A 15400-nucleotide genomic window follows, 5' to 3' on the forward strand; every position below is an offset into this window, starting at 1 on the left:
TAGTGAAATGCAAATAAAACCACAATGAGAAGCCACTTAACACACACTAGAATAACTATAATAAAAATGACCAGTGGTAAAATATGTCCATGAAGATGTGGCTAAATGAGGGCCCTTTACAATGCTGATGGAAATATAAAATAATATCACCGCTTTGGAAAATAGTTTGGCCTTTTCTTAAAGCTGATAAATATGAATATATCATGCAATTTAATGATACTATTCTTAGGTTTCTATCCCATATATTAGTATAAGGATAAACAAAATGTACTATATCTATACAGAGAAATACTATTTCGTAATAAAAAAGAACAAATACTAGTATATGATACATCATGGATGAACTTCCACAACATTATGCTGCATGAAAAAAGCCAGTGAATGAGTTTATATATAACCCCCACACTCCCAGTCTTCAGATTAAAATGCAGCCCCAGCTGACAGCTTTTGTCTGCAACCTCAACACAGACCTTTAGCCAAAAGCACCCAGTTAAGCCTCATCCCACAGAAACTTGTGATAATCAGTTTGTTGTTTTAAGCCACTACATTCTGGAATATCTTGTTATGCAACAACAACTAATACACTACCCCTGTGAAATTTCTATATTGTGCTTATTCTCTTTCATAAAATGTGTTGAGTAACCACCTAGCTCCATCTGTAATCTCTATTCTTAAGAAATAGGAATTATCACACTTTGGGAGGCCGAGGCGGGCTGATCAGGAGGTCAGGAGATCGGAACCATCCTGGCTAACAGGAGGAAACCCCGTCTCTACTAAAAAATACAAAAAAAAAAATTAGCCGGGTGTGGTGGCCGGCGCCTGTAGTCCCAGCTACTCGGGAGGCTGAGGCAGGAGAATGGCGTGAACCCGGGAGGCGGAGCTTGCAGCGAGTCGAGATCGCGCCACTGCACTCCAGCCTGGGTGACAGAGCAAGACTTCGTCTCAAAAAAACAAAAAAAAGAAATAGGAATTATCTATTCCCTCAGGATTGTACATAAAATCTTGCTAGTTCTAGCACCTTTTGGATGTAAAAAGATAGAACATTGACTACTTGTAAGTTTGTTTTGGTCAATATTATTCATTTATATTTCCCTAAAAGTGTCCATTTCATTCACATATTCAGGATAGAGGGTTTAAAGTATTCTATCATGATATCAAAGCTCTATCTGTAGTCTATGTTCGTTTTCTTCCCTGTATTATTTTTTTTTCTCTTTTTCTCATGATGTTTTCCTAAGACTCATCTAATATATGAATCTTCCCATAAACTACCTAGTGGTCTGACTAAATAATTCTACAATGTTTCTTGCTTTGTTTTGTTTCTTATTTATGCGAGATATTATTTTTGTTTACTGCTTCCTATTTTGTTTCAGGTTTTTCTTCTTTTTATTTTGTTATTTATTTCGAGTCTTCAGTTGAGCAGTATGCTGCTTTCATACTTTCGTGAATTCTAGTAAATGTCTTGAAGACCATAAATGTCTCTTTTTATACCACTTTGGCTCCATTCCACAGGATTTCATTTATACTGCTTTCCGTTTTTTCAGATCTAATTATTTTGTATTCATTTTTATATATGCCTTAGCCCAAGTGTTATGTAGGAATGTGTTGTGTTTTAATATCTCTGTGTATGAATTTGGGAATATATCTTATTGTTATTGATTTCTGACAGCAACTTGCTGCAGGGAGCATGACCTTTTTGATATCAATTTTATTTTAGAATTTATTCAATAATCATGGAACGCCTCTCTGAGATGGTGACACAGGAACAAAGACTGAATGAAATAGAGAGACAGAGTTTCCATAGAAATATCTTACAAAAGAACAATCCTTGCAATGGTAATAGTAAAAACAGAGGCTTTGAGGTAGAAATGAGTTTGAAATGTTTATGGAAGAGCAAGAAAACTAACACGTGTGGGACTGAATGAAAAGAGGGAACAGTAGTGGGAAAAAAAAGATTGGAGAAATATTCAGCAACCAAATCAGGTAGGACATTGTGTGCCATGTAAACAAACTGGATTTTATTCTATGTAGTTTTTTTAAAAAAGTAATTAGATTTTCAATAAGGAAATAATTTGATTTAATTTGCATTTTAGAAACATATCTCTGGTGTCTGAACACAAATTAGAGTATGCAAAGCTCTCGTAGAAACATAGAGACAAGTTAGAGGGCTCTCTCCAGAGACACTAGTGACTTGGACAATGTTGCAATGACAGATGAAGTGAACAAAGGTTAGATTTAAGACACATTTTAGGCCAGGCCCGGTGGCTCACACCCATAATCCTAGCACTTTGGGAGGCCAAGGTAGGCGGATCATCTGAGGACAGGAGTTTGAGAACAGCCTGACCAACATGGCGAAACCCCATCTCTACAAAAATAAGATACAAAAATTAGCTGAGAATTGGTAGCTAGCACCTGTAATCCCAGTTACTCGGGAGTCTGAGACACAAGAATCGCTTGAACCTGGGAAGCAGAGGTTGCAGTGAGCAGAGATCACACCATTGTACTCCAGCCTAGGTAACAGAGTGAAACTCTGTCTCAAAATTTTAAAAAATAAAAAATAAAAAAGGTATTTTAAAGATAGAACTGGGCTTGCTACTGGGTTGTAATTATGAAATGAGAGAATCAAAGGTACACCCAGAGTTTTTGTTTGTTTTTGTTTTTTAACCTAAACAACTAGGTACATGAGCCCATCAGTGAGAGAGCAAGACTAAGGAGAGTGTGAGTATTAACAGAGAAAGTGGTATGAATCAAAAATTCATTCTGGAATTCTTGCATTGCTTATTAGACATCCAAAAGTAGACGTCAAGTCAATAGTTGAATTTTTTTATTCTGAAGCTTATGGGGAACATCCAGGCTAGAGCTAATACTTCATTTACACAGAGAGAGACAGCAACCTTGTGCCAATATGCTTCTCATAGCTATGAAGAGAATCTATCTACAGACTTGATCAACTCAAGCATAGAAAGAGAAAAAAAAATGTCTCCTAACAACTGATGGAGTGATTTTACTCGTTTTGTTTGACCTTATGTCTATCATTTATTTTTACCTTATTTTTTATCTTTTTCTCTTATTTTGCTAGTTGAACAAAGTTATTATCCATTTCTTACCCATATTGGAAAATAGTCTATACTAAGATTCTCCTTTCAATTAACAATGTATTGAACTAAAGATTTCACTCACTCTATATAAGTTAAGCACACCTGCAACTCCAGCAGTCACTTGAGTCAGGAGTCCTAGCCAGAAACTGATTTAGAAATAGTAGAGAAGCCCCTTGGGACAATCGCATAACATTTCAATAGTGAAAGTATAAACACAAAACAATGCCCAACAATGAAAGGATGATTACATAAATATATTATGAAATATCCATAATATGGAATATTATGCAGAAAGTAAAAATTACTCTTTTGGAGTATTTGAAAATAGCATAGGAAAATATTTACAATAAAGTAATACCTATTAAATAAATAAAGCTATAGGTGAATCACAAGAATAAGAGAGAGAGAAATTTAATGGAAAGTAAATAAACTAAAATAGTAATGATCTTTTAAGTTATCAAGTAATGTGTTATATCTATTATCATGATAATCTTATTTTTTCCAATTTTTAAATAAAAAACTATTTAGGAATCAATAAAAATAAATATACATATAGGATATAGGCATATATGTGTTTGTCTACTCTTATACAGAGAAAAATTTGTGAGTGATTTAGCAAAAGTATATTCAATGGAAAGCTGAGGGAAAATGTCAGCCACGTGTGGGATAAGAAGTGAATGAAAGATAAAACGAAAATGAAGCATGGAGACTATGATTTTCCTGAGGGAGAAAGGGAAAAGGCTAGGGCATTCATTAAAAAAAAACTAAATACAGGAAAGACAATTTTGTGTTTTGTTTTTAACATGGCAGGAACTTGAGGATATTGATAGACTTAAAGTAAGGAAAACAATGGATTTAGAAAGCTGGCAGCAGCCGGGCACATAGCTCACTGCTCTAATCCCAGCACTTTGGGAGGCAGAGGCAGGCAGATCACTTGAGGCCAAGAGTTCAAGACCAGCCTGGTGGACATGGTGAAACCTCATCTCTACCAAAAATACAAAAATTATCTGGGTGTGGTGGCACACACCTGTAATCCCAGCTATGCGGGAGGCTGAGGCAGGAGATTCACTTGAACCTGGAGGTGGAGGTTGCAGTGAGCTTAGATCATGCCGCTGCCCTCCAGCCTGGGTGACAGAGTGAGACTCTGTCTCAAATAAATAAATAAATAAGAAAAAGAAAACCAGCAGCAACAAGAAGAAAAATAGATAATTAATGCATCAAAGTCCCCAAAACTGTCAGTACTGCTGAAGGCAGGGAAGGAAGGTAAACAATGAATACTTGATTATAAATTGTTTATTGAAAATCTGGTGCCTTCCTGGAGAGTTATGTGCAATAAAATGCAATAATTTCTGGGTCACATGTAATTATCTAATGGTAAATTGCCTTCTTTCTTTTTCTACTGTGACAACTTATATTTGATAGCTTGATAGCTATCTGATTTTCTTCTTGGTGTTCTTTTAAGGAAAGTCATTGTTCAAAGCACTTTATCTTTCTTTGCTGAAGCCCTCTGCAATCTAAGCCATCTTTCAATGCTCATCTGGTACCTACTGGTCCACCCCCAGAATGCAATGAACCTTCCTCTGACCCTTTTTTGATATCCCTGATTGCCAGCCCATGGGTTACACAATGTTCTTGGGCTTCCTGGGCAGGATTCCAAGCCTGCGTCCTTGCTCCAAATCTCTTAGGTTGATGCAAACGTAATTGCGATTTTTGCCATTGAAATTAACGGCAAAAACCACAATTACGTTTGCACCAACCTGTATCAGGCTGGCAAACAAATGTTGATAGAAAATATCAAGCAGTGAAAATTATGCCCTTAGTGTTCCATAAAGGATTTCAATTATCTGTTCTCATACATTGTATTGCTTTGCAGTGTAAACTGTACTTCCAAAGCTTTCCCTCATGATCAAGAAAGAAATAATTCTCAGATAGGTGAGAAAAATCAGTAAATTCTGGATTCTTGATCAGAGATGCTAATGATCCTAGGCCATTCTGGCTTCAGTAAATGGAACAGTCAGCAATAACCAGCACAATGACCCTAAGATCGCCCTCTGAGTTTCTAGGGGGCTGGCAGAGGCTTGTGCCCAGGAACCGCTGCCCCAGCAACTCAGGAGGAATGACCTGAATGGAGGTTTAGGGAAAAACATCCCCAGAGCTTTCATGCCCCTCACTGGCCCTCCTTCGGCTAAGACTTGGGAAGTTTGCCTCTTCCAAGACCTCCCAATCCCTGACTCAAGGTTTCATTTTCAAAGTCTCTAAAGGCAGGGAGGACCTGCTGAAATAATGTAACCACATGTTCCATTCACTAACAGTCTGAAGTATTATAGAAGTGGCACCAAGAAGAAGCCATGGCAGAAAGAGACCTTCCTTCTTGGTACAGAGAAAAGTTACTTCACCTGTAGTGAGACCATCTAGAAAGGAATGAAGGTCAAGTAAGACCAGGAATGTGCATGTCCTTTGCAGTTTCTGAAGTTGATATTCTGGCCAGACGTGGTGGCTCACCCCTGTAATCCCAGCACTTTGTGAGGCCGAGGCGGGTGGATCACTTGAGGCCAGGCATTCAAGACCAGCCTGGCCAACATGGCAAGACCCTGTTGCTACTAAAGATACAAAACTTAGCTAGGCATGAAGACATGTGCCTCTATTCCCAGCTACATGGGAGGCTGAGGCAGGAGAATCACTTGAACCCGGGAGGCAGAGGTTGCAGTGAGCCAAGATCGCACCACTGCACTCCAGCCTGGGCGACAGTGTGAGACCCTGTCTCTAAATAAAAAATAAATAAATAAATAAAGTTTGCTCATACCCTCTTTAAGCATTCCCTACGGCACCCAGAGTATTCTGGTGTTTATGTTCATTTCCTTAGTGTCTAAGAAGTAATTTGTGCCTCTTTGTCAGAAATATACTCATGTTGCATTGCCGTTTCTTTGTATATATTATTTGCTTTCCGAAGTATGTTACAGATTCCCTAAGGTTCTTTCTTTAATTCCTCTCATATTCCATATAACTGATGTGCAAACAGTTTGTGTTAACTTAGATTTCCATATAAAAGTTAGTTTATCTCATTCGATTGATTGGACAGAAAGATGATCAAATAAAAGCTTTTCTGTATCTCAATAGTCTGTTTATAATTTCAAATTTAATTCCATTGCTTAAGCATGCTAACACACAGTGCCAAAATATTAATAAATAGGCATGCTGTTGCATTACATTCTTCTTCCTATTATCAGAAAAATAAAATGAATGCTTTTCCTCTATAACTGCTTCCTTAAATTTTACAGTTCCTCCAGAATGCATAAGACAATGCTGATATTTCAACAGTCTCTCTCCTGCCTTTGCCATGGCTGTGCTTTCTACTACCTTTGCACACACCCTGTTGACCTTTGATAAATGTACTTTAAATGACTGATAGTCATGACGATTGCATGCTGTCTCCTGATATAAAATCTCATTGAAACACAGAAATGTTCTTGCTCCTGAAAGGTTCAGTAATCACTCAGCAACTCACCTCTTAAGAGGAATGAATGTACACAGAAGTCGTCTTCATCTCAGCTACTGATTCTCTCTAACGTGCTTTACCTATTCAACCATGAGGGTCTTGTTTTTTGTCTTTGGAGTCCTTTCCTTGATGTCCACATTTCTTCCAGGTAAGACAGAAACTTTTTTATTCCAAAGTTCTAAAAATATAAGTAAAAGAAAATGCAAGGTCTTTCAAGAGTCTGAAAATAAATTAGGCATGGGCAGATTTTACTGTACCATGAAGGCTGCTCAGAGGATTGAAGAGTTGATACTAAAGAAATCAATAAGGTGATTCACTGCAGTGATTTAACCTATGATAAACTCACTTGAGGCCGGGCACAGTGGCTCATGTCTATAATCCCAGCATTTGGGGAGTTTGAGGTGGGTAAGCTCAGGAGTTCTAGACCAGCCCAGTGGGGGCAACAGGGTGAAACCCCATCTCTACAAAAAAAAAATACAAAAAATTAGTCAGGTATAGTGGTACGTGCCTGTGGTTCTGGCTACTCAGGAAGCCTAGGCAGGAGGATCGCTTGAGCCTGAGATGTCAAGGCTGCATTCAGCTTAGGTCATGCCACTGAACACCAGCCTGGGCAACAGAGTGAGACCCTGTCTCAAAAAATAATAATAATAAAAAATAAACTTACTTGAGAGTTGTGTTTGATCAAAAGATGGTGAAAGGATGCACACAGAACACAGGAAATTTAAAGAATTGGAAAAATGAAAAGCGAATGATGACTAGAAGAAGGGCTAGAGGTGAACAGGTGGATACTCCACCATAATCCTTGGTTCACAGGATACTTTCACCACTGATCCAGGCAAGGACCTAGCCTCTGTGTTCCTTTAAAGTTGAATAAATTTCATATGATATCATTTAATGTATATGGAAATTACTTTTTGTATGGTGAGAGTTAGGATTCCACCTTAATTTTTAACCACATAACTAGCCAATTATATATAAACATATTTATTTATCAATATGACTTTCCCAAGTTAATTTTAAAATTCATCAATATTCCATAATAAAAACATATTAAAGTGTGGTTTATACCTGAGATTTAGATTACTGGTTGACTTATTTATCATTTCTGAAGCACATTTTAATACTTCACAATTCAAGATTTCCTCATTTATGTCATACTTCATGATTCCAGGTTCCCTTATTTATATAATTACAAATAATTATGCCTTTCCTCCATGAATGTTAGTGGGTTTTTTATATTTTTATTGAGACACAATTTACCATAAAATTCATTGCCTTAAAGTGTTCTATTCAGTGGTTATCAGTGTATTCTTAAAATTGTGCACCCCTCAGCACTATCTAATTCTAGAATGTTTTTATAACCCCAAGAAGAAATCTCTCCTCCTCCAGTCCCTAGCAACCACTGATCTAATTTTTGTCTCTATGTATATTCCTATTCTGGACATCTACTCTGAACAGAATAATAAATATGTGATCCTTCATGTCTGTCTTCTTTCATTTAGCATAATATTTTCAAGATTCATCCATGTTGTGGCATATATTCGTACTTCATTCCTTCATTCAGTGGTCATCAGTATATCCCATTTTAAGAATCCACTGATACTCACTAAATAGAACACTCTAAAGGAGTGAATTTTATAGTAAATTATATCTCAATAAAAATATAAAACACCAACATTCATGGAGGAAAAGTATAATTCTGTATAATTATATAAACGATGGAATCTTGACATAAATATTAAAATGTGCTCTGACGTAATATGTGCTTCAGAAAAGATAAATAAGTCAATTGATAATCTAAATCTCTGGTATAAACCACGGTTTAATATGTATTTATTATAAAGTATTGGTGGATTTTAAAATTAATTTGGGAAAGTTAGATTGATTATTGGCGTTGGTAAAAAAAATTCATTGTATGGATTATTTAGCATATGGTTGTTTATAACAGACTCTAATGATCCATTGTGTTTCTTTTATATCAGTTGTAACGTCTCCTGTTTTGTTTCTGATTTTATTTATTTGGCAGTCTCTCTTTGTTCTTGGTTATTCTAGCTAGCAGTTTATAAAGTCTGTTTATCTCTTCCAAAAGTCAACTTTTGGTTTCATTAATTCTTTGCATTTTTTAAATCTCGAATTCACTTAGTTCTGCTCTGATTTTTATTATTTATTTCCTTCTCCTATGTTTGGATTTCATTTTTTCTTGTTTTTCTTGTTCCTTGAGGTGCAGAGTAGCTTGTTTATAATCTTACTATGTTCTTGCAGTAGGCGTTTATTGCTATAAAATTCTCCCTTAGCACTGTCTTTGTTGTATTCCATAGGTTTTGGTATGTTGTGTTTCCATTTGCATTTATTTCAAGAACATTTGTTATTTTCTTCTTAGTTTTTCCATTGACTCAATGGTTGTTCAGAAGCATGTTGTTTAATTTCCATGTTATCTGTATGGTTTCCAAAGTTCTTCCTAGTATTCATTTCTAGTTCTAGTCTATTTTTGTCTAGAATATACTTGATATAATGTTGATTTTTCAAAATTTGTTGAAACTTTTTTTGTGTCTTAACATATGGTCTAGCCTGGAGAATGCTCTATGTGATGAGGAGAAGAATGTGTATTCCACAGCTATTGGATGAAATGTTCCGTAAATGTCTGTTAAGTCTATTTGGTCTGTGGTACAGATTAAATTTGATGATTATTTGTTAGCTTTCTACCTAGATGATCTGTCCAATGCTGAAAGTCGGGTGTTGAAGTCCTCAGTTATCATTATGTTGAGGTGTATCTCTCTCTTTAGCTCTAATGACATTTTTAATATATCTAAGTATTCCACTACTGGGTAAATATATATATATATATATATTTGTGATTTTTATACCCTGTTGCTGAATTGGCCCTTTTATCATTATATGATCACCTTCTTTGTCTCTTTTTATGTTTTTTCACTTAAAGTCAATTTTGTCCAATATAAATATAGATGTATTAGGCCATTCTTGCATTTCTATAGGGTTATCATAATAAAGTACCACAGAATGGGTGCCTTAAATAACAAAAGTTCATTTTCTCACAGTTCTAGAAGTTATAAGTCTAAGATCAAGATGTCAACACATTTGGTTCCCCCTGAGGCCTGTCTTGGCTTGCAGCTGGTTGCCTTCTTGCCATGTCCTCTTATGGGCCATACCCTGGGAGTGTCATTTTATATTTATCACTCCTTAAAAAAAAAACTTATCTTCAAATATGATTACATTCTGAGATACTAAAGATTGGAACTTCAACATACAAATTTTGGAGGAACACTGGTTAGCCCATAACGATGAATTCATCAATAGACTGATATGACCAAGGAAAGAATCAGTGAGCTTAAAGAAGTTTAAATAGCAACTTCCAAAACTTAAAAGCAAAGAAAAAAGAATTTAAAAGAACAGAATATTTAATAAGTGTAGGCCAATTACAAAAGGAACAATATATGTGTAATGAAGTATCAGGAGGAGGAGAAAGAAAGGAACAGAAGAAATATTTGAAGAAATTCTGACTGAGATTTTCCCAAAATTGAAAATAAACAAAATCTACATATCTAGGAAGCTGAGAGAATACCAAGCAAGATAAATACAAAAAATTTAAACATAGGCATATTATATTGAAACTGCCAAAAATCAAAGACAAAAAGAAAATCTTAAAAGAAGCCAGGAGGGGAAAATATCTTTATCTATGGACAACCAAGGATAAGAATTACATCAGACTTCCCTTAAACCACATCAGCAAAAAGAGAAGATAGCGAAATATTAAAGTGTTTAAAAAAAAAAAAAAAGAACACTATCTTAAAACTCTCTACCTTGCAAAATTATCTTTTTTTTTTTTCAGACAGAGTCTCACTTTGTCACTCAGGCTGGAGTGCAGTGTCAGTGACCCTGGCTCACTGCAGCCTCTGCCTCCTGGGTCTAAGCAATCTCATGTCTCAGCCAGCCACCACCATGCCTGGCTAATTTTGTATTTTTAGTAAAGACTGGCTTTTGCTATGTTGGCAAGGCTGGTCTCGAACTCCTGACCTCAGGTGATCTGCCTGCCTTGGCCTCCCAAAGTGCCAGAATTAAAGGTGCAGGCCACTGTGCCCAGCCTACCCTTTAAATTTAAAGTAAAAATGCATAATTTTCTTAGGTAAACAATAATAGAGTTTGTCACCAGTAGTTCTACCTCACAATAAAAGTAAAAATAAATTCCTCACTCATACTCAATGGTGAAAAACTAAAAGCTTTTCTTCTAAGATCAGGAACAAGGCAAAAGTGCCCCTTCTTGCCACATTTATTTAACATGATACTAAAAGTTCTAGCCAGAACAATTAGGCAAGAAAAGGAAATAAATGGCATTGAAACTGTTGGGGTGGTGGGGAATAAGTAAAACTATCTATTTCCAAATGGCATAACTTTTTTGTAAAAAACCCAAAACTTCACTCCCCCAAAATTATTAAAACTAATAACAAATTCAGTCAAGTTGCAGGATAGAAAATCAACATACAAATATCAGTTGTGTTTCTATAACACTAACAACAAGCAACTGGAAAGCAAGTAAAGAAAATCCCATTCACAATAGCAAGAAAAAGATAAGATACTTAAGAATAAACAACAAAAAGATGAAAGACTGGTACATTAAAAATTGCAGACATTCATGAAAGAAATTAAAGAAGACACAAATCAGTGGAAAGATATCCTATGTTCATGAATTGGAAGACATAATAATATTAAAATATCCATACTATTCAAAGCAATTTATAGATTATATACAATCCCTATCCAAATCCTAATGGCACTCTTGACAGAAATAGAAAAAACAATCTTAAAATTCATATAAAACCACAAAAGACCCAGAATAGTCAAAACAATGAGCAAGAAAAACAAAGCTAGGGGCATCACATTTTCTAATTTCAAAATGTATTATAAAGATAGAGTAATCAAAACTGTGTGCTACTGGCATAAAGACAGACAATAGGCCAGTGGAAGAGAATAGAGGGCCCAGAAATAAACCCACACTTCTACAGTCAACTGGCCTTCCACAAACATGTGAAGAATATATACTGGGGAAAAGATGGTTTCTTCAATACATGGTACTGAGAAAACTGAATGTTCACATGCAAAAGAATAAAATTGGGCCTGTATCTTACACTACACACAAAAAGCAACTCAAAATGAACTACACATTTAAACATAATTACCTGAGACTGTAAAACTTATAGAAGAAAACATAAAGAGAAACTTTCACGATGTTGGTCATGGCAATTATTTTAACTTATAAATTGTAACAAAAGGATTTGGGAAGGACTGATAGGTTTAAAGGGAATATTTATGGGAGATTATGGGTTATAGGCTCCTGTGCATATCTCAGTAACTTCCTCAGTAAAGAAGACATGGCCTTGAGCCCAAATATACTGGGAAGCTGGAACTAAGACTCAACTCCTTCTGACCCCTTCTCTCAATTAAGGATACTTTTTTCTCATTTCACCAAGAATAGAGAAGCAACCAAAGATAGATTTTCCACTTTTCCACCACCATATCTCTTCACATAGTTTTGTCTTTATCTATAATCTACCTTCTCTTCACTCTCTGATTCAAGGACAACCCCTCCACTTACACTAGATTCCATCCCCAATGACTTTTTAAGAATTTAACTCCAGAAGTTAAATATTATTTCCTGCATTATGAATCTCTACACGACCCCCAAGCTGGATAATTCATTTTAGGTAGAAATATGTGGCAATAGTTCTCATTTAAAATTCTGTATATTTCCAGCTACTGCCTCATTTATCTACTCCCTTTATAGAAGAAATCATCATTTGTCTTTATTCAGCATCTCCACTTTTTCTCTTGCATTCATTTGCTGTTGTTTTTGTTTTTCTGGGAAAGTTCTTTAATGTTTTTAATTTATTATAAAACATTTCAGATATTTAAAAATAAAAAGTAAGTAATATTGGGTCATATAAGTTGTCTTCTCTTTTTAAAGCCAGAAGCTTCATTTCTAATGATGAATGTCCTTCAGAACATTATCATTGCAGACTGAAGTGCAATGCTGATGAACATGCAATTAGATACTGTGCTGACTTCAGCATCTGCTGCAAACTGAAGATCATTGAAATTGATGGACAGAAGAAGTGGTGAAAATTCTAACTCCATCTTCTTCAGACTCCAGGAGAAAAAAACGTGTCTTAAACTCTCTTATCTACGAATAATTAACATGATGGATGAAAATTATTATAGTTGCATGTTTAGATGGTCAGGTGAAAATAAATATAAATTTTATAAATGCTCACACTCTATTTTCATTTGTGCATTTTAACATTTACTCCCTTAATTTACATCCACAACCACATTGTTGTTTCACCCACAGTACTATATCCCAGCCCTACCACTTATTACCTGTTCAAGCTTGGGCAAGCTATTTCTTTTCTGTGTATCTCAGTTTCCTTATTTATAAAATGGGATAGCAATAGGTACCTACATTGTGGTACTGTTAGGATTATATGAGTTAGTATATGTGAAGTTCTTAAACAGCATTTGACCCTATTATAGACATTATATAAATGTTAGCTATAATTTCATGAAACCCAAGAATTTGATCCATCCTATTGCTTTTAGGGTTTTATATAATTATTCTGTGTGGCCTGAGAGTTCATATTTGTTAAAATGTTAGGTGGTTTTGAAAATAAGGTATATTTTTTCAGGTTATGAGATATATAATTTTATGTAAACACAATCTATTAATGCAACATTATTCTATTCCAGTAATCTAGGACTTGATCACTAGTAGTGAGAACTAAAAAGAAAGAAGAGATGCAAGGTGAATTTTAGAATTAGGATTGGCAGGATTTATTGGCCATATGATATATTGAGAAGGCATGAATGATGATTCTGAGATTTCAAAGCTGATAAAAAGATGGATGCCAATATAACTCACTAAACTAGAGGGGCCAGAAGGGAAAGGAGGTTGGGAATGTGGGGAGAGTCAATGAAGAGATGTTTTGGCATAATAGGGTTTTAGTCATGTAAGGGATATGTCAGTCTACTAGGCATATTTACAAAAGTATAATTTTCTTTTTCTATAAATTAACTGAATTCCTACAGGAATCTTATTTTGCCTGGTCACAGAAACATAAACTTAGCCAATTAATAGTTGATCATATCTTCTCCAAGTTATTTTTAAGTTCCCAAAGAGGTAAGCAGTGATGAGGTATCTGGGAGAGCATGTATTATGTTAACCTACTAAAACATCTTCATTCTCATCTGATCTTCTGTCACTAATCTAGGTACAACTGCTGAGTTGTGTCTCATTCTTATTTTTAATAAAATTTGTAAAGCTCTTTGGGTGAGGCCCATTCTTTGGTACATTGGTTGGTCCTGCTACTCAAGCAGCATCCTAGGTCCTTAGGTTATAAGTAAGTCCCAATAAGGGCCACAAAATAGTATTTCTCTTGTACTATTGCAGAGAGCCCAGCCTCATCTCACCTCAAATTCTTTCTAAAAAGTCTTGCATCACATCTCAGATGAGTCCTAATATGTGGCATACACTATTTTTCTTGTCTGTTTTTCTGCCTGCAAGTGATAATGTCCTGTTGGTAGTGGAAGCACTGGGGTTACCTCTCATTGTTGCTGTGGAAGCTGGTACCAAGTGTTGCCGATGCCTTGGCCCTTTGCATCCCAAGACGTCTGTGAAAGAAAAAGAAAGAAAGAAAGAAAGAAAGAAAGAAAGAAAGAAAGAAAGAAAGAAAGAAAGAAAGAAAGAAAGAAAGAAAGAAAGAAAGAAAAAGAAAAAAGGAAGGAAAGAGAAAGCTTCTTTAGCTTTTTTAGTGTCACTTCCTTACCATAAGTTCTAGTTCCCCAGGCCCTGGCATCTACTAATTCCTCCTGACTGGCCCAGACTAGATTCAAACTAGAATTTTTGCTATAGTTCAAAACCTCTTTATCCCAGGAGACAATATAGAACAGTGGTTAATAAATTTGGGTTCTAGAATCTCTGTAACACTTCTCAGTCCCAGATGTGTGATTTTAGAAGAATTACTCAAATCTCTGCTTCAACATCTTGAAAATGTGAATGGCAAAAATGTCTAGTTAAGAGAGCATTTGTAAGATTAAGTGAGGCAGTATTAAAAAAAATACATACTACAATCCTTGATGCCTCAAAGTGCCCCAAATACCAGTTGTTAGGAATATATCTGCAGTAGTTCCCCACACAGCCACAGTTCTAGTTACTTACAGTCAACCACAGTCCAAAATATTACATACGCTGGGTGCGGTGGCTCACGCCTGTAATCCCAGCACTTTGGGAGACCAAGGTGGGTGGATCACCGGAGGGCAAGGGTTTGAGACCAGCCTGGCCAACAGGGTGAAACCCCATCTCTAATAAAAATACATAAATCATCCAGGCGTGGTGACAGGTGCCTGTAATCAGCTACTCAGGAGGCTGAGGCAGGAGAATTGCTTGAACCCAGGAGGGAGAGGTTGCAGTGAGCCAAGATCACGCCACTGCACTCCAGCCTGGGCGAAAGAGCAAGACTCCATCTCAAAAAAAATAAATGAATAAACACAAAATTCTATAAATAAACGATTAATGTTTTAAATTGCATGCTGTTCTGAGTAACATGAAATATTGTACAACGCAGCTCCATGCACCCACAACGTGAATCATCCCTTTGTCCAGTGTATCCAGACTGTAAACACTGCATGCCCATTAGTTATTGAAATCATCTGCTTCTGAGATCCAGCCATTAACATCGTCATGGCTCAGTGACCCAGGATCACCCGAAGCAGACGATCCTCCTTCTGACGTATGGTCAGAAGA

General features: G+C 36.0%; 2 protein-coding genes across 2 annotated transcripts in view; one reads left to right on the forward strand and one right to left on the reverse strand.

Annotated features, from left to right (window-relative positions):
• LOC134761888 (chitobiosyldiphosphodolichol beta-mannosyltransferase-like) overlaps positions 1 to 15400 on the reverse strand; it is a 966630-nt gene that overhangs the window by 725145 nt on the left and 226085 nt on the right. The window lies entirely within an intron of this gene.
• LOC112131897 (beta-defensin 131A) lies at positions 6323 to 12872 on the forward strand. The gene is made up of 2 exons (XM_054519182.2): positions 6323 to 6739; positions 12569 to 12872. Exons 1-2 carry the CDS (start codon positions 6682 to 6684, stop codon positions 12721 to 12723), a joined length of 213 nt encoding a protein of 70 aa, XP_054375157.1. The 5' UTR covers positions 6323 to 6681; the 3' UTR covers positions 12724 to 12872.

The sequence above is a fragment of the Pongo abelii genome, chromosome 7, assembly GCF_028885655.2.
Source record: "Pongo abelii isolate AG06213 chromosome 7, NHGRI_mPonAbe1-v2.0_pri, whole genome shotgun sequence".
NCBI classification, from domain to species: domain Eukaryota; kingdom Metazoa; phylum Chordata; class Mammalia; order Primates; family Hominidae; genus Pongo; species Pongo abelii.